At 34.8% G+C, this 22,443-nt stretch overlaps 1 protein-coding gene across 5 annotated transcripts in view; it reads right to left on the reverse strand.

Moving 5' to 3' along the window:
* Positions 1–332: 332 nt before the first annotated feature.
* Positions 333–22,443, reverse strand: part of Dpp10_1 (prolyl endopeptidase FAP) — a 48,675-nt gene continuing 26,564 nt past the window's right edge. For 4 of the 5 annotated variants that reach the window (XM_054226356.1, XM_011191583.3, XM_054226357.1 and 1 more), the window contains exons 3-14: positions 9,419–9,880; positions 9,069–9,342; positions 8,223–8,490; positions 7,863–8,157; positions 7,673–7,805; positions 6,711–6,899; positions 6,515–6,639; positions 6,070–6,456; positions 5,819–6,004; positions 5,602–5,759; positions 4,360–4,565; positions 333–4,291 (exon numbers count right to left, since the gene is read on the reverse strand). In XM_054226356.1, coding sequence (XP_054082331.1) covers positions 4,148–4,291; positions 4,360–4,565; positions 5,602–5,759; positions 5,819–6,004; positions 6,070–6,456; positions 6,515–6,639; positions 6,711–6,899; positions 7,673–7,805; positions 7,863–8,157; positions 8,223–8,490; positions 9,069–9,342; positions 9,419–9,624 — 2,571 coding nt within the window. In that variant the 5' untranslated portion in view covers positions 9,625–9,880 and the 3' untranslated portion in view covers positions 333–4,147. The remainder of the gene's footprint in view (positions 4,292–4,359; positions 4,566–5,601; positions 5,760–5,818; positions 6,005–6,069; positions 6,457–6,514; positions 6,640–6,710; positions 6,900–7,672; positions 7,806–7,862; positions 8,158–8,222; positions 8,491–9,068; positions 9,343–9,418; positions 9,881–22,443) is intronic. The other variant, XM_054226360.1, reaches the window with a different exon arrangement.

Raw genomic sequence — 22,443 nt, forward strand, 5'->3', positions numbered from 1 at the left:
GAGACCCCACACAATCAGGGATATATTCCGAAAGGTGGAAAAGATAGACAGGGAGGAGCACTAGCTGCAGATAGGGGGTATACGCCACGCAAAACGCCTATTGTGATGTTACAACAATACAAGACTCAAGTGCATAATTATTCTATTCTCCTATATAACATATCTGATAGCTTTATAATCCAAGCGGTAAGATTGCAAAAGCAATCTTTGGATGTTTGATGAGCACAAAATAACTATCGAAATCATGGACATATCACTCGGCATGCTCGAAAGAGTACTGAGTATTGAAAAAGATCTAATTTTTTTTGCGACCAATAAAGTGGACCACTTGATTGTTATTATTTTTCAACAAATACTTTAAATTAATTGCAAAAGAGTAATAAAAATATTTATATTATATTTAAAATATTGGCGCGCTATCATCGTCTCGACTATAACCGGCAAAACGGTTTCCACGCCAATCACAATAAAAATATTTTAAATAATCGGCTCTTACCAACTAAGTTATATCTTCAGTTCACATAACACCAAATAATAAAAATAATGTTTTAACAAAATCTTTGGAGCAGTATATCGAAATCAAAAGCGTATACTATACATACAGACAAGTGTATGTACCGATAAACTTAACATATTATATACTATTATTACGTTCTATGTATTATAATATATATATATTTAAAACTCTCCACAGCACGTCTTTATATTTAGTATGTATGAGTATATAATACGTTGATTTACTTAAATGTGCTTATGAATGCTTTTGTATTAATTTTAATGTTTAACAATGTTTGAATTATATCTAATGTGAGAGTACTTTCAATATTCTTTTAATTAATGCAATAAACGTTTTTATACACAGAATGATATGTTAATGCAAATTGGAACTATCGATGTAAGTATGTAAGTATGTATGAGTATGTACGATGTCTGTTTTTTGAGTAAGAGTAATGAGATCGAATAAATTTGTTGTTTCCCACTATATACAAGGATTTTCGATTAGTCATATATTTTACATATATGAACATAAGTCTTCATACGTCCATGATAGCTGGCTTATAATTTAACGGTAAAGCAAGCATTTGACTGATTTATATATTTTACTATCAATAGTAATTAGACAATCTTGAGAATAACTGGTATTTTAGTTAGAAGAATAGACAGTTGAATGATGGAAGACTTTACAACTCGAAGCACAAAAACGAGTACTTTTTAAAATAGTTTCTCTTTTCTACTCATTAGTAGTAGTTTGAAATAAGCTCACTTCGAGAAAGTTCAAAAAGAAGACTCAAGGAAAATTGACATTATTTTTTTCCAAAAATCGACAGTATACTAGTTTTTAATTGCTTGTCCTCTGTTGTCGCCAAAGCAGCGAAGATAGCATTAAAGTGGTTATAAGTTTAGCGGAAAGAATAATTATTTAATGAGAAGCTTAAATTTCGTTTTCTTAACTCTTTGAAGAGCAGCACTCGTCTCAATGGTGATTTCTGTACTAACTATTTGTCTGTCACTAGTATTTCGAATATCAACAACCGATAATTTTAATAAAAATTTATGTTTTCTCTAAACTGTCTTCAGGTTTACACTCGTATTTCTACAAATAATCATCTAAAATATAAGGAAATAAAGTTGACTAATACATATTTTTGAGTGCGAACCAAACTACTTTCAAACAAGAGTACATGATATCAATAATTAACCTTTCTTCTAGTCATCAATCAATCTAATATGCTGGAATAATAATACTCACATACATACATGTAAGTCTAATTCAGAGTGTTATTTACATGAACATTTACATTTAAAAGTAGGCGTCTAAAATGTTATCTCAAACCAGTGAATTGATCGACAAACTGATTCATTCCGAAGTTTTACATTAAGCATTATATTCCAAGCAAGTAAAGTCGAAGATAAAATAATACGAACCAAATGGAATTAGTCCCAAAACATTGGTCCTCCCTAATGTTCATTCATATGGAAAAGTTTATTATATTTATATTTCCGTGGGCCTTCTATCAAATAGATTACAATGATTTCTTTAATCTCTCGAAGAAGTGGTACGTTCTTCTGATGAGAATTCCAGTAATATTTAAAACGTTTAGTGATTGTTTAAATAGGGCGCTACAGCAACAATAAACACACCAAAAATTAAGCACACTTATTATTTTCGGGCATAGATTATATGCAACCCCGGCACTGTGCATCACTTGTATTCTACGACGGTTGATAAATCCTATAGGTGTAAGTCATGTAGCAAGCATATGTATCAGTGGAACTTTCAGAATAACGCTAAGTCAGGCATGAAATGGCAAAGAAACAAAGATTCAGAGATAAATATCAATACGGACGGATAAAAACTAGAAAACCGAGTGGGAGGTGGTATCTTTTCAGCAAAATTATAATACATACCGGCTACCGGATCATAAGATCCCTAGTAGGGGTAACAGGACACTTTCTGATTGGGAGACATTGCAGACTGCTAGCAGACTGGGATACCTTTCAATGCTTACTGCAGAAACTCTCAAGAAGAAGAAGAGACTGTAGAACATCTTCTTTGTCAATGCAAGTCCTTATACAGGAAAATAATCGTAACTATCGGAAGCGGTTTCCATAGATGATGTGGTGGAACATATCGAACTATGCGTATTATCTCATTTTACCAAGACCACAAGGTGGTTCAAATATTTAGTACAAAATAGTGTGAGGGTATCCCAGTCCCGGTGGTGACACTACTGGCTCCCAAAGGCCTAGGTGTGTTGACAGACAACAACTTAACGAGAATGATTTCGAAAATTGTATGCATTATTTAAAGTAGTCAGCTCAAGGTTTCCTCAAAAACAGTTAACGTGAAACGGTTGTAAGATATTAAACATTCCCATTAGGAAATAGCTTGATTCACACTCGATATAATGCCACTCAGTTTGTTCTATTCATGTAAAATGGACCTTTGTTATTTGTTCCCATGGTTTATTACTGCGTTTAATATTTTGATTTTTTTGCAGATTATTTAAATAAATTGTTGTAAATATAATATAACTTTTCATATAAATTTATCAATTTATATATATAAAATTGATTTTGTGCCTGTTCTGCGTTGAATTACTTATTGCGTTAAGTTCGTTCAAATTATGCGTTGTCTCGTTGCTGTCTTTGTGCATAATTTTCATTACATACTTAGTTAATTATTTACACAAAATATGATTATATTTACATTAGCGTCGTACCTTTGTAAGCGAGTGACACAAGAACATTCGCTTAATTAAACAATTAAGAGAAATTGAAAATTAAATATAAATAATAATAAACAGTTTTCAATTAACGGTATTTAATTTAAAATCTCTTAAAACATTAAATCAGTTGCGGTGTTGCCAGTGTTTCCAATTAACTTCAGCCAAATTTTTTCCGCGCTGTACGTGCTTTCGTCACTCGCTTACAAAGCGCACAGGCTTCTTCACACTTACATACATTTTGAATGATTTTTAAGTACTCGCATTATTTATTCATTCGTATTTTTTATAATTTCAATTGCATTTACCTAACTAACTAAAATACAATAATTTTGAATTTTTTCATTTGTTTTGGCTGCTATCCAATGTAAGTGAGCAACCAAATTTTCGAAAATTCCATTACAATTCATTTACAAATCGTACATCGGCTGGCAACACTAGTTTCTTACCCACACACATACAGACTAAATGTGTTGACTTTTACGCTTAAATACGCTTACGTAAAGTGCAACTAGTTGGAAGATAAATGCCGCATGAATCGCATATTTAATTTAATATCCTTTGTTGTTGTTGCTGTTTTTTTTGTTAATTGTTTGTCTTTTATTATTCATCCATAATATTGTACAATATTTCAGTATTATAACTTTTAGTTTATTTTCCGCTCCTTATGCTTGTATATGTATGTATGTATGTATGTATGTTTGATATCTACTGCTTGTTGCCTTGTTGCTTTGCTCATTATTCTACAATAGTCCATTTTACATTTCACTTTGTAACTCTTTCTTAATGCACTTGTGCTTAATTGTAATATTTGCCTAAAGTTAATTATTTTTTAAATCACTAAATCGCGCTTAGTTGCTAGTTGTAATATCTTGTGCTTGCCAGCAACCACTACTCTCTCTCTCGCGCTCTTTTACGCTTTACTCAGCTGGCACTATTTTTTGATCCAGATCGGGTTTCGTATCGTCCGGATCCAAGCTTAAGCAATCGGCAAAGTAATGCTCCATCGAGAGATAGACGTGTTCGAGCACCCCGGATAGTTCATGACCTTCATCCGCGTATGTCTTGAAATTAATAGAAAGAAGACCGCTCAAATTTATCGCTTTTTCTTTTTACTGTGGACGTTACCCACCTGATATCTGTACAAGATGTTGGCGTCCGTTAGCGATTTGGCCAACTGTATGCCATGTATATAGGGTGCGGTTGAGTCGGCTAAACCGTGTATTAGGAAGAATGAGTGTGATTTGATGAGGCGCGCTCGTTGAGTGGCATCGGCTTCAACATAGCCTTTGTAGTTCTCCGCCGGCAGGCCTAATATACGTTCTGTGAAAGCGGAATCTGTGGATAAAAGATTGGATGAAATCATTGTAATTTAATAGGAAAATTTTGCTGAAAATTTGTAGTGGTTTTGAACTCATGAGATTCTAGATGAACTCAATAATACTACCGAACTGTGGAGAAATAAAAACTATTATCCCATATGCTTTAAATGTATGGATAATTTAAGGAAACGATAGAACTTGTGTGTATAATCTATATCACATTGTTAGGATAGTTCGAATGTAAATCGATCATCGCGAGCTCTTAACTAACAGTAGCTTCAGGCTTCCAAATAAATACAGCGTATTTCAGCCAAAACAGAACGCCAATAAGAAGCCAAGGTGTAGGCATTTTGAGTAAGTCCTAGGATCAATTGACCGAATGAAATATAGTTAGTAACTCTTTATCCTCAATAGTAACTTCCAGGTGAAGAACCCCTCTACACGGGTATGAAGAAAAGGTATGGTTGAAGAGGAGAATATCATCTCAATATATACCGACGGAGCTAAAATGGATTGCAGTGTGGAAACGATGGCATACTCCAAGGATATTGACATCTCTCTCTTTCTGCCACCTCTTCATCCCGGCCATAGTAACATTTTCAGAAACGAAAAAACCGACGAGTTGGCAAAGATAGGAGCTTCTCAGGACGAATCCGAAGCGGAGCCAATACCAGGCCCGTCAGGCACTATCAAGCAGGATCTTCACACCCAGTATGAACAAATTGATCCGGAAAGATGCAAATGGGTAGCCAAATGCAAAATAATCAAGCATATTTGGCCTAAATATGACAGGATAAGAACCTAGGGCCAATAGATTCAACCAAGGATTAAATAGATTCAAGAAAAGCATATTTAGGCTTACAACTACCATAAGGCAATATTGAGAGCTGAATTAAGATTTAATTCCACTGGTAAGTAAAGAATAACGTTTAGTGCCTGACTTGGCGTTGTTCTAAGAGCTCCATTGGTACATATCTATGCCTACTTGCTGCTCTTTGTATACCCAACATAATATATATATCAGTATACATATTTTATAGTACATTACTTACTGTAGTAGAGCCAGTCGGCGATTGGCGATATGGCTATGCCACATTTATACACATCCTGTTGTGTGCCAAGCACCATTGAGGTTACGTAACCCCCATAGCCCCAACCCCAAATACCCACGCGCGTTTCATCTAAAAAACTAATTGTATCCAGAAGATATCTGTAAAAAAATTAATTGATTAAGTAGAATAACAAAAAATAAATTAAAAGCAAGCAAACCTTAAAACAGAAATCTGATCCTGTACTTCGACGCCGCCTAAGTGTCGGTACAGCTGCTTTTTACTTTGGCCCTTCGCGCCTCGTACATCTAAGCGTATGTAAATGACATCGTTACGCGATGACATATATGTGCCCCAGTCTATTTGAAATTTCTCCGAAACAGACTCGGAACCTGGGCGGCCATTGCTGTGGGAATTTAAGAGAAAACATGGAAATAACTATAAATTTGCTTTGACAAACTCAACACTTACACTTCGACGACCACAGGAAAGGCGGCATCCCTAAGCTCTTCACGCCAACTAGGCGGTAGAAGTAATTGCACTTGTGCCCGACTCCCATGTGGCAATGGTATCTCGAATGAACGTTGTGTCGGTAGCGCCAACTTTTGCAGACGCTCCGTAAAGAACGGACGGGTGTCGTAAAGTATTTTCACCAAACTATGCGATTTCTGCATATGCACACCCGACACCGGCAAGCCGGGTCCCTGACATTCTAATATGTAAAATTCAATACCATATTGAGTTGCTATGGAAGACACTGGTGTCATGAAGGCATCGAAATGAGAACAATTCACATAATAATAGCGACTGCTCCAAAGCGCCTCGCCCAAATCGCAGGTAATGCACTGTGGTTCAGTTCTATGAAAATTATATTAATTTTTTTTTAAATAATTAAAAAAGCGCAAAACGAACTCACTTTCTACTCTCATCGTTGACCGGATCTTTCACCATGTACAAATGCCGCTGACCGGGCTTTTTGTCTTGTGTACCCAGATAGTACACTAAATGATTGACGGTATCCCAGCAAAGGATTTTTAGCACCTAAAAAGAGAGCGCAAATAAATAATTAAGAAATTGGAATTATTTTTGTTTGAATTCTCTTGATTTCTCACCTCGTAGCGGCCATGTGATATGACGGCAATACGTTGTTGTGTCATTGTGACATGTTTGATGTGTGTGAAATGTTCATTACCAAATTCCTGTATACTCGCCAATATTAGAAAACTATTGCCATCCGGCGCGAAAACAGGATGTGGTAGTATATCGAGCCACTCATCTTCGGGTGCACGTTCTGCATGTATCTGTGAAGCAGAAGAAAATTAAAAAATATTTCATAATACATTCTGTAGCAAACTTGAAATTTTTATTAGGATATATGTAAGTCCGACTCTACAGCTCTTGGATCTCTTCAGGTTGTTCTTCATGCCGAATGCGGCAATATTGCTCGTTTACGTACCCATTAATCCAGAAATGAATCTCATCGCTGAACAGAATTTGGCTCGAAAACGTCGGATCTCCTTGAAACTTTTCAAGAGCCCATACAAAGTCGTTCCATACGTCAGTCCGAGTTTCTGCGAATTGCATCGAATCGACTCTCCAATGTCTTTAAATAATACTGAACAAAAGTAGTATGGCAGCTTGAGACGACTCACTCGTGATCTGTCAAGTAACGGCTATTGAAAAAAGTACCTCTACTTGGATCACCCGATATATTTTAAACATGCCTACATCTAAAAACTATCTTCTTTACATTGACTCCAAAGATCTATTTATTTGTATTACCCAATTACACAAATCTTTATATCGTCTGATTGATTCAACTAAAATCGACCACCGATAAAAATATACTAGAACTTAACTTTCGGAACTTAGTTTATAATAGAGCTAGGAGATACATAAAACTTAAAAACTGCAGAAGAGTATCGCCATGCCTTTATATTATTCTTTGATTAACTATCGGTAAAACAATGTATACAAATAAGAGCAAAGTTAACTTCTAACATTTTTTAATAAACCTGCTCTCTGTCAATAAAATAAGAAACTTTTCCAATTTCTACCAGGATTTCTAGATTACCTCTATACATGTCCAATTTGTGTCCGCAAGACAAGTGGCGATTATACTATAATTTTGAGAGCGTGTCATGTAGACGACAGAAACTTGATGATTTAATTCCGAGATCCAGCCAGCCGATGTTATATAGAAATCCCTGCAAAGCAGCAGTTCGTAAATGCAAATCCTTCAATATAAAGCATTCAATACTCACTGGCCATCCAAGGCAGGCGGCGGCTTCAATATAAAATATTGTATGTCTGTCATATTGCTAATGTCTACCACCCATAGTGTGACCTCGGGATTGGTGGTGCCGGGCGTTGGATAGCGAACATTTCGCGTTTCCGGAAATGAGCTTTCCGATGACATGCCGCTGCCAGCGATAATACCGCCCGACGCCAGCCACGGGTATGTCATCATACTCACTTTGCTGTCATTGAAGGAGGCATACATGAAGTGTGTACCGTCTTGTGAGGCCCATATCGCTTCGGGTTTTTCGAATATTTCCTCTATAAAATTTCAAATTTAGTTCAGTTTGGAATTTTAACATTATCTGTTGCTTATTGGTACTCACCCTGATAGAGCCAATCTGGTACACCGTTGTAAATGTAATTTTCATACCCTGTATTTGTGATTCGTATGTCCTCCTCGTCAGTAGGTGATTGTCGTAGATAAATATCGTTGTCGACAACGATGATCAACGAGGTAGTATTGCCTAGCCAAGCGGCATATTGTAGACGCGTACGCTGCACTTTCGGCGAATCTTTTAGTTTTACAGGCATATGGTGATCGTTTTCAACGTCGTAGATTGTATAAAATGCAGTAAATGATTTTCGAAAAATCTGAAAACAAACGGTTAGAGAATTGTACACCCGAGCATGTTTTTTTTTATTCTAAATCGCTCTCAAATGAATGGTAGGCTTTTCACGAGAAGTATACTTCCACTATACTCGGAAAAATATTTATGTTTTAGGTGACTCAAACCAAAGGAGCGGTACCTCTTACATATGGTTGTCTTATATATAATCGAATTCGTCCGATTCAGTCCTAGTACTCAATTTGATTATAAGGACAGGCTCTCTGAATTTCAAGCTGATAAAAAATCGCGCTATTTATTATTCGAGGTCTAATTGAGAGTACAAGATACATTTGAATCCCGAGAAAGCTTTATATTTGATTCAGGATTTAAAGGAACTTGGAACAGGAAATAAAAGCCGGGAAATTTTCGAAAAGGGAAATAATTATTCCATGTCTATTTGACGCCGATATTAAAAATACGTGATATTACTTATCCATTTTTTCCGGTTATATTTAAAGATTATTGTAAGGTCACCGCGTGTTGTATTGTATTCAGCCATTTTCAGAGATGTATTTTAATAAATTTCATAAATCAAAAGCAGAAAATATGTCTCATACATACCTTCTTAACATTATGCCTAAATAGAACATATCGCAGATCGTGTGAGCACTGATAGCCGCGCACATTTAACTGTCGTAGCGTATGATTCGTAACGAGCGTGCTAACCGAATTGCTGGTCGTATCCAAAATGGCCAGTCCGCCGTCATCCGATTGGAAGACATACTTACGCGTTGTAACCCAAGCGGGTTGTAGACGTTTGGGCGTCAAATCGCCCTGCAGGTACTCGTCGAGTATCATACGACGCCCCGACCAATACAGTAATTCATCGACATAACTGCAAGTATAGAGTTGAGTTATTATCGTGTAATTGTAATGTGGTGAATTGTGGATTGAATGTGAATATCACTCACCCTAATAGATAAATTGCGGTTATAATTCCGGCTATTACAAAACTAATAACTAATAGCGAAAATATGATGCTACGCCAATTGTGACCTTCATCCAAATCTAAATCGTCATTCTTCTGTTTGGGATCTTGTACTTGCAGTGTTTCATCAGGTGGCAGACGCCATGAACCGCCACCACCACCACGATCCGATGTGACATTAGCATGCATTGCAATTTATCTATATGTTTGGCAGGATGAATTCAATTCAACAACAGTAAAATACGCGTAATTGCATTTCCAGCGGAAGTTTGTAATTTCGAAGACAACGTTGTGGAAGGAAGCACCAAAGCTGAGAAGCACTTGTTGTTCAGTTGATTTTGGAAAGTGGTGATTATCTCTAATTCGTCTATCCAGGACATCATTTACTCTTAATCTTAATCGTTTTTATGGGCATCGAAAAGTGTAGTGGAAAGTGGAAGTTCTGCTGTAATAATAGAAGAAATAAATGTAAATATTTGGTATTTGAAATTTACTTCAAATAAATTAATTAATTGCGTTATATAAATTATGAGAATATTCTTCGCTAACTATTCCACTAAATTGTGGAGTAAAATGTAATAGTGGCCTAAGTTCTTAATATACCGTTCACACTCAGTCGGGTCTACGTAACGGTAACGAAGTCGTATTTCTATCAAGAACTGTCAATCATCCAGATAGTAATAATAAAAGTTCACAATAAACCCGACCCATTTTACTTAATCTTAAAAGATTTCGATTAAATACTCTTTAAAGAACACTCTTTAAAAGACGAATTCTCTATGTGAAATCAAAATTCTAATTCGTGATGGAAGTAGCACTTGGATATTACCAAACCAAATGTAATCATATATGATATTGAAAGTTGCACACGGATTTTTGTCTTAAAAATCCTCGCCAACTCTAAATTAATGGTTTCATCATCTAATCTAGCAATCTAGCTCCAGATAATTCAATTTCCATATGCACCAATATTAGAATGGATAAAATAACAATTTCCGTAGGGATGGAGACATCTGATTTTAAATAAAGTTTGAAATTTTAAAAACTTCTCCGTTCTGATAATATCATCTATCAGAGCTACTTAATACTTAACTATAACTGTAATAATTTTCATGATAGTATTAATCATGAATTTAGATCGGATGCTACATTTATGCGCGCTTCGGTAAACTTATGGTCAACATATTCGGCCTACTGAGCGTACTATTTGCAACACACCACCATTATTAGCCGTATCAGAGTGTACGCAATGACCGCGACATTTGGCTTCCATAAGACGGCTCCACTTTCCATACATCGCATCAATCAATGGATTTATTGAAAGAACACTCTGGTGAGCAGAAATTTTACGTTTTGGATTTAACGTATGGACCACCAGAGACATAGTCGCTGTCATCATGTGACAGAGATAATCTTTTAAAAATAAAGAATGTTCTTTCGAATGATAATAAATATTCCCCGTTAAATTTGAATTTTTGAGCTTTTTCTTTAAAAAAGTAGCGAACCTCGAAATAGATCACCCTTTAGTTTAGGTGGTTACGTATCATTATATAGCGTTGCTCATTAAATCTAACATAATCCACAGCTAAATTAATTAATGGTGTTCCACGAAAGAATATAAATTCCTCAAGAATCGCTTTTGAAATATCTCTTCTTACAATGAACTGAACACAATTTTGAAAAGATTGATCTCTGATTAAAAGAATTGATGGTGATTCAAGAAAAAATAAAACACTCAAAAGTTTGACTTTCTGGGGTTGAATCATAACATTTTTGGTCCCTAAATCCTATCCTAAATAGTCTATACTAATAAACCAGCTTTGATAGCCCTGTTGGAAACCAACATTCTAGGCGTTATTGGCGTGAGAAGACCGGCTACCAAAAACGATTACGGAGAATTAGAATCAATATCTGTATCGACCAACGTCAAAAGAATTACGTATGAATAACAAGGTAATATATAGAGTTTAGACACCTGAGACCTCTTCTTCTGGTGAGACCAAATCGAGAGTTGATGGAAATTATTTAGCACTTTCGTCAATAAATATATATTAAGATATTTTTATATCGACTGACGTAATTTTTTACACTTCTCAAGTGGGTTTTAATATAAAAAGGCTTTTCTGTCGCGGTTTTGCTTTAAACAAATACGTCTTCGAGCCTTTTGTTGCCCTAAATATAGTAGCCACCCACACTTTCTTATAAATATCTATGTACATATGTATGTACAAATAGTATGATTTCATATAAATTTATATAGAAATAATAATAAGCACTAGAAGAAGGGGAATCGATGATCCTAAATCTCAGCGCTGGCCCAACAAGCACACGCCACAAAGCGAAACTCATCCTTGACCGAAACAAAAGAACTCACAATGCCTTTCAATGGCTATTCATTAGAGATTTTATCATAATTACATAATTTCTAGCCTAATAAACATTTAAGCGCATGTTACTGCTCTGTGCTTTGCCATTCGATGATCGGGGTCGTCTGAGAGTTCACTTCAACACTTCGTGACGCAACGCAGCGCAGCGCTGAGGCGGCAAGCACTACGAATACTATGTAGTGCAGCAGCAAGCAAGCGATAAGGGCGACCTTACACAACTTGCGGCATATTGGCGCTTGCCACTCATCCTCGGCCACCAACCAAGCCGATGTTATGTAATGTATGCATACCTAGAATACATTTTTCTTGAATCATAAGGGAAAAAGGTGGCAACAAATGATTTCTAATTTTTCATATAGAAATCTTAAAGTCATTGGTGTGGAAATCACCAAGTCATTAAGGCGTCCCACTTTGCTGCAGACGAAAGAGTAGAGCAAACGGTGAGAATAAATGACTGTAGTCGTCATATTTGGTGGCTAAATGAATGCAAAGGTCAGCACTTTTGATTGATGATGATTTGATTTCGCACTTCTCACTAATGTAGGTACGTACTTGCGAGCGCACTGATATTCGTTTATGCAAATGGTTTTTAGGATATGAGGGTACGAGCGCCAACTCAATACCACTCTGTGGAAAAATATTAACAGCGAGTAAATTAAATATTATGGTTAGTCATTACTGCACTTTTTTCGCAAAAGGGTAAATTTTCATAAGACAGGGGCAGGGAGGTTGACTCTTTAAACATTTTTTTCGCATCACATTACAGGTATTTAATTCTTTAACTTACGCACAACTAAACTAGTAATAATCAAAAACTCTAACTAAGATCAAAAAGCTGTAAACAACTATTTATAAATACATCCACTAATAGCCCACAAGGTCCATTAATTATGTTCTTAGACTTAGCTTCTAAATTGAGCTTCAGAACGGTCTCCTCCTATTTCCTATTGGATGTAAATATTTTCAGATTCAATACATAATAAACCCTTAGGTTTAAAGCTTTCAAGCGATTTCCCGATATAGAACGGACCTTCGGGAGCTTATGAATCTCTATTAAATTGTAATTAAATGTTCCGCCTTTTTGTCTTTTGAATTTCGCGGCTATGTATAAAGCGTTACTGAGCTCGTATCTGGCAATACTATACATTTTTGAAAGGTCTTGATACGCCCTACAAAACGACGCTATGCATGATTAGTTTGGATATTGCGTTCAAAACGTGTAAACATGGAGTTCACTCACGTCGAAATTCGCGATATTTTAAAGTGTTGCTTCGTTAAAGGCAAATCCGCTAGAGAAACATTCCATGAGATTAATGGTGTTTTGGAGGCTGGTAATCTATCACTTTGAACTGCAGAGGAATGGTTTCAACGATTCAGAGCGGGTGAAAACGACACCATGGATAAGCCAGCTGGCGGAAGACCTGTGACGACGAATACCGATCAAATAATGGAAAACATTGAATTAGACCGGCATGTGGCATCTCGTTATATCGCCCAGGAGATGGGAGTTAGTCACCAAACCATTTTAAACCATCTGCAGAAGGCTGGATACACAGAAAAGCTTTATGTTTGGGTGCCGCATGATTTGACGCAAAAAAAAACCTTCTGGACCAAAGGTTATGCCTACGATATGCTGCTGAAAAGGAGCGAATTAGACCTTTTTTTAAAGCGGATATAGCCCGGACATAGCGCCAAGTGATTACCACCTCTCCCTGTCCATGACTAACGAAAAGTGGCTGTCCGAGTTCTTCGCAAAATCTCTTTCTGTTCAAGTTATTTTATAAGGCCTGTATAAGTAAGCGGGCTATATAAAATAGCAACCGCAAATAAATCCACAAATGATTTGTAATGCTGTTTATCCCGATGGATGATCTATTGGATACATGCTTAGTATAGATTACGGATATATAAAGTAAACTGTTGACCAACGGAGTAGCATTTCCTCATGAAGCAGACAAAGCTGATAGTCCGTCTCTTGAAAGGTGACAGATCAGCCATACAATCAATGATATCGCCAGAGGTGATGTTAGACCATTATTTATTTTGGATATATCTTATATCCTTCCCGTGTCAATCTGCGATTCGCTGCTGGATGGATACATTTCTGAAATGGATGGTTACTGTTGATGAAAAGTGATTCAGTAACGCCAAGCAAAGGGTCGTAGTGGAATTGCGATAAGCGGTAGCTTAACAATTATGGACGGTCAGTAAAGTTTAACTATGTGTTTGGTGGTTTTGGCAGAGAATGCTTTATTTTGAGCTAGCTGTAGGGGCTAAACTTAATTGGAACCTGTATGTCACCAATGGGACTGTCTGAAGAAAGCAATTACCAAAAAGCGAAGAGTTGTGTTTAATTAGAAAAACGACTGGCAACACATATTGATATAGATTCGATAGTAGCTTAGGAAGCTTGTTTGGAAGGTTCTTTTGCAAACATCTAATATTCAAGTGATTATTACCTGTTCAGATCCAGGTCAGGTGTCAGTTTTTTTTTTTTGCCAAAAAGTTATTGAACAAAACTATGTAAATATGTAAAATAAATCCATTTAATGCAAAAATTGTGAATTTCTTTATACTAGACTTTAAATTATTATCGCCAGTTATGATTGGTTCGGTCAAATATGAATCCCACATTGTTTTATAAGGTGAACAGAAGAACTAATATTTACAAAATCAAAAAAGTGAAAAACAAAACATTGATATAAGTGATATTCGAAAGAATTTTATAGCCGATACTGGTCGACGCCAATGCCATGGCCGATTAATCGCACTCTAGTCATATCACCCAAATTCCATAGATTTCTTTGTTCAACATATAAGGTGTCATCCATATTTCTCGTCATTTGAAATTTTTCATTTTACTCGATGCAAGACGAATTTATTTTCACTTTTTTCAAATGAATGGATTGATCCTACTGGTACCAGATGTTACAAACAAGCAAATACACCTTTAAAATATTAAAAGTGTTTTTTATGTTTAGACCGTGATAAAAAATTCAAAGTTTATGCGCTTGAAAGTATAATTTCAAATGGACTTCAATAAAAACAGAAATTTAATTTAAAAATATTCCAAATAAAAATTTATTGCCAACAACAACTTCAACGCAATAAAGTACGCGCTTAGACATAATTATAATTACATTACCTTCCCTAATTTAGAAATATTTGTTGTTGTAATTATACATTCATACATGCACACAGATCTACCCAAAGTAAAGGTCACCACAATGCACCGCCCCGCTCATTGTACACAAAAGCTAGCCACGCGCCATAAAAAGATTACACACATAAATTTATTCCGGAAATGGAAACACAAGAAGTTTGTAAGACGAAACAAACAAACAAAAAAAAACAAGCGTTTTATTATGTTTGTAATACCGTTAGGTGTGTAAGTGTGTGTGTTTTTTAATAAATATTGCAGAAATGTGCGCGCACGCTTTGCATGAATCACGGCAACGATCCTTAAATAATTTTAGCTTACCAACTATAACAGTGTATGTGTACCAAGTAAGAGCTTAAAGCGCAACAAAGGGCTGGGGTAATGAAGCCACCGGCGAGCAATGTGACAATAACAGCAACAACAATCGCGTAGTACTCGCACAATGCAAAAACAGGAGTAAACTAAACTAAGCTAAACTAAACCACTTACTCATTCGTTTGTGAACACACCCCCACAATTATTCAAAAACCCCCAAAAAAAAACGAAAAAACAACGAAGTCAAAAATTTTGTGAGTGATATAGAAATGTACACAAATGCGAGCATAAGTATGTATGTATATATTAGTGCAGCGAATTGACAGTGGTCTGTTAGTGGAAAAATAGTATGCAAAACTTACATTCGAAAAGGGTGGTGATTATAAATTGAAATAAATTCTGGTAGACTCAATTATTTCAACAAAATATTCTGACACTTTTTGATACTTTAAATATATTTCCAAAAATATATGGAATTCGAAGAGTTGGAAGTCTAAATATTATTAATTCAATTTAAATATTAGAATTACAAATCTATTATTTATTTATCCGCGGTAAAATATAAGATGTGCTTGTGATATTCAGAAAATGCGGAATATGAATATGGACAAATTCGAAAACCTAAACAAAGAGGGTCGGGTAAAGAATTTCAGGTATCAGTTAAAATTACTTTAACGGTTTGTATTAAACCGATTTCTGAGGTAAAATTTACTCGATAAAATTCTGTGCATTAAAAGCTTCAGTGTACATTAACGAAAAATATACTATTTTTACTTATATAATTTTAATACTATTTGCCACTTTGAAAGGGGTCATCCCATGTGATGATCTCAAAAAATCGATTTTTTGTTCTTTTCATAAATTGCTTTCTTAGAATATGGTAGTAAAGTGAAAAAATTCGGAGTCGTTTTAAAGATATAGCAGTTGAAGACAAAACTGTTTCGTAGCGCTGAGTTGGAAGCTGGAAACAATGAACGAGTTTTTCTAAAAACTATGTTTTTCAAACTTTCCTCTATCGTATCTCAAAAACGGATTGATCCAATGACATGTAACAAATTCACAAAAAATTTGGATTAGCAAAAAAATTCACAATTTTTTTTCGAATGTCTAGCAAAAGTCAATTTTTAATATATTCATTTGGTCTCATGAGTCCATTCCATACATTTAAGCTTATAGATCAAAACGTCACTATTTTTTGTGATTTTCGATAAGCCAATCAGCTCATTTTTTCGAGGCGGGGGTGTTCAAAACGTAGAAAAACAATTCTAAAAAATCCCTAAAATATAGGCCGTCACATAGGATAACCCCTTAAACAAATTTTTTCATGATGAACACCATGTAAACTAAAATAAAAAGTGTGTAGAAACTCTGTGCCCAAACAAAATTAATTGTTCCAGTGTTTTTTTTTTTTTGTGCGAACAAATATCATCATTAATAAATTACAGTTATAATAGCTTCCACTGTGCTTATGCGCATAGCAGCCAGGCAGTGACAAAAATAACAGCACACCCTTGCCATATATTTTCGTTAAGCAAAAATAAAATGGGAAAAAACAAAAAACAAAATGAAACGCTGATTGTTTGCCAACCTTAGCACTATGCCCTCCACGCTTTCTGTCTGTTTGTTTGCCTCATAATTTGCATATTGGCGCGACGTAACAGCATTCTTGCGAAATGCCCTTAAAACACCTAAAAATATGCTACGTCATGGTAGCGTCTGCGTCATAGCAAATCCAAACAAACAAACAGAAACAGTGTCCAAACCAAGCAAAAACTATTTACAAATGTAAAAGTGAAGGTAGAAACTTTCGCAAATAGAAAGTAATGAATACAAATAAATATGTGGGCGGATTCGTATGTACATCTATATAGGTATGACAAAGTGTATGTATGATATTTTGGGGCATATTTGAAGTTCACGCAATCACGCGCGTGTTTATGTGGATATACGAGTACATGGCGACCTTTTCATTAGTTGAAACTGATTTATAGGCAATGAAGCAGTTTCGATTTTCAAATCATGCTTTTACAACATGTTTTAGTGTAAATATAACCTTCGATTCGCCGTTTCTCTGCTCTGAAAGCAACAATAGATGTTAGCAGAAGTGCGCGATGCAAGAGCGCGTGTCAGGATACGTCATTAAAGTGGTATGGCGGCCAATGCTAGGAAGCTTTGTTTTACTTACATAGTTTAAAGCAGTTTCAATATTTTGAATAAGTCAAATGACAAATTACTAACAAAAAGTGATGCACAATATATTTTTTCTATTGATTTTAAAAATTTAGACGAAGACTTTCAACTAAAATTAAGTGGACATTCCTGATCCTTAATTGGTTGACGATAAAGCGCACATGTTTATCAGTTTCATTATTTGCTCAATGATCATTGATGTTTGATAAGTAATAATAATTTTGTTCATCTAATGGTTCTTAGTAGCACTTAAATCTTATTGAGATACTTGTAGAGTTGTATATACAGTATTTTTCGTTTAATTGACCCTATGGTTAATTTGTTTCCCCGTATATGTAATTGTAGGCAGTTAAGTGCACATACATATGAGTTTTCCTTCAAGCAATTAGGTGGGTTTCAGAGGTTGAAAACATGAGTATTTTTATAATTTTTTTTAATATATATGTACAGTCATATATTTCATTTAAACTATTCTGAGATATCTAAACAGTATTTTGTGAAATTTTTATTTACAAATTCCGAAAACTCAGCTGTTGGATAGCATCCAAATCAACAAACCAAAAATATTTCGATAGGACATGGATAACTCTTCTTAATGAACGAAGGAAAAAAGAAAATATTAAAATTTGTATTTTTGACAAGTTTTGAACAAAAAAATTCAATTGTAATAAAGATGTGTGGAAAACTTGAACAGAATTGTTTAAACACAATTGTGTCCATTGACTTCAAAATTTGATTTTTTAGATAAAACCGTTTAAAGTTTTCCATTCAAATTCAGGTGACCTGATGGGCGGATCTTCCAAAGTGTCTTGAAATTTAATTCGGATCGATTTGATAACTTGTTTGATAATGTTTTAATATTGCAAGTTTTGAAACCCACCTAACGCCTTAATTCACTATGTGGTCCAATTAAGCGTGATTCCTGTGATTGAACAAATTGTTCAATTAAGCGGGTATCTGTTAATTGATTCCCCGGTTAATTGAACAAAAATTTGTGCAAATTTTGATGAGCAATTAAGCGAAAAGTACTGCATACAATAGATACGGATGACGAGACGGCATGATTTGCAAATGTTTGTCTGCACGTCCAAGCGATAATTTTAATAAAAATAAAATTTATAACTAGATGAAACTTAGTACTTATTTCACTCTGAAGAGGTTAGTACTGTAGTTAATCTTTATAATTTACTTTTATAATACAATTACCCTCGATTTCTCATAAAATACGTGGTCTGTTAAAAGAAAGGGAGAAACATTTTTTTATGTTCACAGTTTCCTGCTGTCGATGGATCACAAAATTTCAATGTAGTATGAAAATGCAATTAAGTGCTCAAAACACTTGAATTGTTGAAGGTGGCATACGGTGAGTGGTACACGCTTTCCAAAGAAGGTCAAGAAGATGTGAATGATGACGCTCGCCTAGGCGCTCCAGCACATCAACAACCGATGAAATTGTTGGGAAAGTGAAGAAAATGTTTATAGAGGAGAATCGCCGAATCACTATTAGAGAAGTTGTTGAAGATGGATTGGCTTATGCCATGCAATATTTTCAGAAGCGTGGGCAGCGACGTTCGTCCTAAAATTGCTGAATTTTTACCAAAAAAAAAAACCGTGGCATGAGCATCGCTCAGGAGTTGTTGAATAGCGTCAACTGGATCGCTGCTTTTCTTAAAAGGGTCTTAAGAGATGAAGAATCATGAATATATAGTTATACCATCGAAACCAAAGTCTAATCGTTCCAATAGAAGAGCCCAGGAGATGCAAGACTACACTGAAAAAAATCGGTGAGAAAGCTCAAGGGCATACCAAAAAATGTTTAACAGAACAGAATCAAGGATTGGAAAAAACTCTGGGACAAGTGTATTATATCTGAGAATGGTACTACATTGAAGATGACAAAATAGAAATTGATGAATAAATAAATATATTTTAAGAAAAATTAAAATTAACCTATTTTTTAACAGACCTCGTATGTATTCAAACAAACTTAGTAGAAAGTTTATATTATATCATTTCTTTATACAAGGAAATGTTCAGTAATAAATAACTAGAAAGAAGTGTTAAACTACGGGATAAGATGTAAACCAACATTTATACTGTATCATTATATATAATTTATGAGTGCTGGGATAAAACCTAACCGATTTTTCTCATTTCCGCCAACAAGCCATATCATTCACACAAATGCTAATGTTAGCTGTATGAGAACTTGAAGATGTGGTTACCCGATTTCCCCCATTTTTAGCACAAACACACATTATTAGAAGAAAAATAGTTTTCTTTAATTTCTATATTAATATAAATTATTCAAATATTGAAAAGTTATAGTCCGATATCGCCAATTTATAGATGAGTGACCCCACACCTCCAATCGAGGTGATAAGGTGTATTCCAATCGAGTATTAGCGCAAGAGTTTTATTCCGGTACCGTAAATGATGATTTATTGGTCGGGTAATTCCTGAGACCTCCATCTTTACTATCTTTTCTGTAAAATTTAGTGCTTCTGGCGGTTTTCTTTAGTGGTATGTAGTTTAGACGGGCGAGCTTATCGCCTAACTCCACTGTATAGGCGTAGCAATGGTTCTAATTGGGTCATCTGCCCTCTCCCTGTCGTTATCGCTTGTTCCAACGGACGGAGCTTTACTATTATAAAGAGGAAAGATTTGTATGTATGTTTGTAATGAAAAATCAAAAACTACTGTGCCGTTTTCAAAAAAATTTTGGAATGCTACATTCACCCTGAGTAACATAGGCTATGTTTTTTGCAAGAATCTCATTTTTCTGGAAATAGTTCCCAGGTGAGGGTATCAAAAAGACAACGTGATGGATGGATGGAATCTTAATCTGAAACTGAAAATCGTCTTGCAAGTTATTCTCTTCGTATCGCAATTGCGTGCCAGAGAGTCAAGTAAAGAGCGCTCGCAGCTGCTTGCTGAACAAAATATAAGAAATATACAAGCTCGGGTATCGAACTCTGAACGTTCCCAACGCCTTCATAATAAGAGAGAAAGACAACGAACACCAAAGACTAGAGGTCGTAATCAAATTTTAGTTCATGCCAATTAAATATAATTTCATGTTGGAATATTCCTCATTTTACTTTTTTAAAATGAACCCACGCAAGAAACGGGAAAGTACATACATATGTATGGGAGAGTGTGTAAAAACTTGTTTTTTGAAAGGTTTGTTTAACCCGTGTAAAATTTTCATTAATTTTCTATAAAAATCAAAAACCAATTAAGTGATAGGAAAAGAATTGCCTAAACATGGTGGAAATCTTTTCAAGTCCATATACGAAATATAACTAAATATTTTCCTATTTCCTTTTCTGACATATTGTAAAGTGTACAATATTTATCAAGTGGTTTGTGCAGCACGAACTCATGATCAATTCACCGAATAACAAATCAATGAAAAGAAATGAAGACTTGAAAGATCACTATAATCGCACTCGATGATGATAAAAATTGGAAAAATAATTGGAAATTTGTTTAAAATTTGTTTTCTTTATAAGGATATGATATTTATTTATTATTAGCCTATATAAATGACCCTGTGTCCGTAATATTATGAACACTAGTGCCATTTATTTGTATACGTTTTTGTGCTCCAATCGAATTTCCAAACTGATTACCGTTAAATAGCATTCCCATACATGCAAACATACACACAATTAAAGCAAAAAAAAAAAAAACAGCCAAAATACATATTTCTGTTTATTCCTTTATGCAAATAGGTTTACCAGCAGAATTATTCCACTCTTGAGGTGACAACATTTAAAATTGATTTATGTGCTGCCTCAATTTCACCAAAATGAACTGTTTTGTACACACAAACAAACAAAAGCGTGCAAACTCATACAAAACAAAATGTCTCTCGATGGCGACGATGACACTTGGCGCGATCATAACAATTTTTTTTTTATTTCTTTAATATAAATATTTCGAAAATACGTTTTGTGCATACACACACACGCTCAAACATACATACGTAAGTGTATTTATATATTTTTATTCATAGTAAAATTAGAAAATATCTTCATAGTTTATAGCATTGTGGTGGCAAAGTCAAGTTCGACATTGGAAATTGCTTTTCTGTATTGTTTTTGTTTTTTGTTTATTTTCGCATAGACTTGCGTGTCGCTGCGAAAATATTCAAACGAACATATGTATATGTATATATGTATGTAAAGTCTGCCTATTACACATGTTGTCGGTTGCACAATTGTCAGCAGTGTCGAATAAAAATAACACAGCAAGCATATATGCTATAATAAAATTGGCATTCAAGTGTATCGTGTATGTATGTAGTTATGTATATCAGAAGTGCATATTTTATAAATACAAAAATAAACAAACTATGGTCGCTGACATTGCTATCACACACATTAGATCTAGATATATGTATACTCTATTCACTCAAAGTGCCGGTGTGCGAAATCACGCATTGTGTTCGAAAATACAACAAACAATGCTCAAAAATTAAAAAAAGAAACTATGATTTATGCGATAGTACTTGATAGTACTTATACATATGTATATACAACAATACTTTCAAAAATTCGAAGAAAGCTCGTAACGATAATTTTTTAAACTCTTATTTTTTATGTTTTAGTGTTTCCAGTTGCTATTCTCCCTGATTTAGACCTAAATACTTCAAAATATTTCTTAAGAATAGAATTTTATGAATCCTTACACCTAGACGTTCACGTTAACTTTTTACTGAACACATTACTAATGAAAGCGTTTTCCTTTTATTTAGGCATATGATATTTCAATATAAAAATCCCAAAATAAACAAATCTAATAAAAAGCTAGTTAAGAAATCCCTTAAAACTTAAATTTATATAAAAGAGTAGATACATATATTTTAGAAGGATATGTATTGCAATACCGTATCGATCCCTGTACTGCAATCTACTGCAAAGCGCAGATATATTTCTTTAATTTCTGAAT

Source organism: Zeugodacus cucurbitae, chromosome 3 (genome assembly GCF_028554725.1).
Source record: "Zeugodacus cucurbitae isolate PBARC_wt_2022May chromosome 3, idZeuCucr1.2, whole genome shotgun sequence".
Lineage (NCBI taxonomy): Eukaryota > Metazoa > Arthropoda > Insecta > Diptera > Tephritidae > Zeugodacus > Zeugodacus cucurbitae.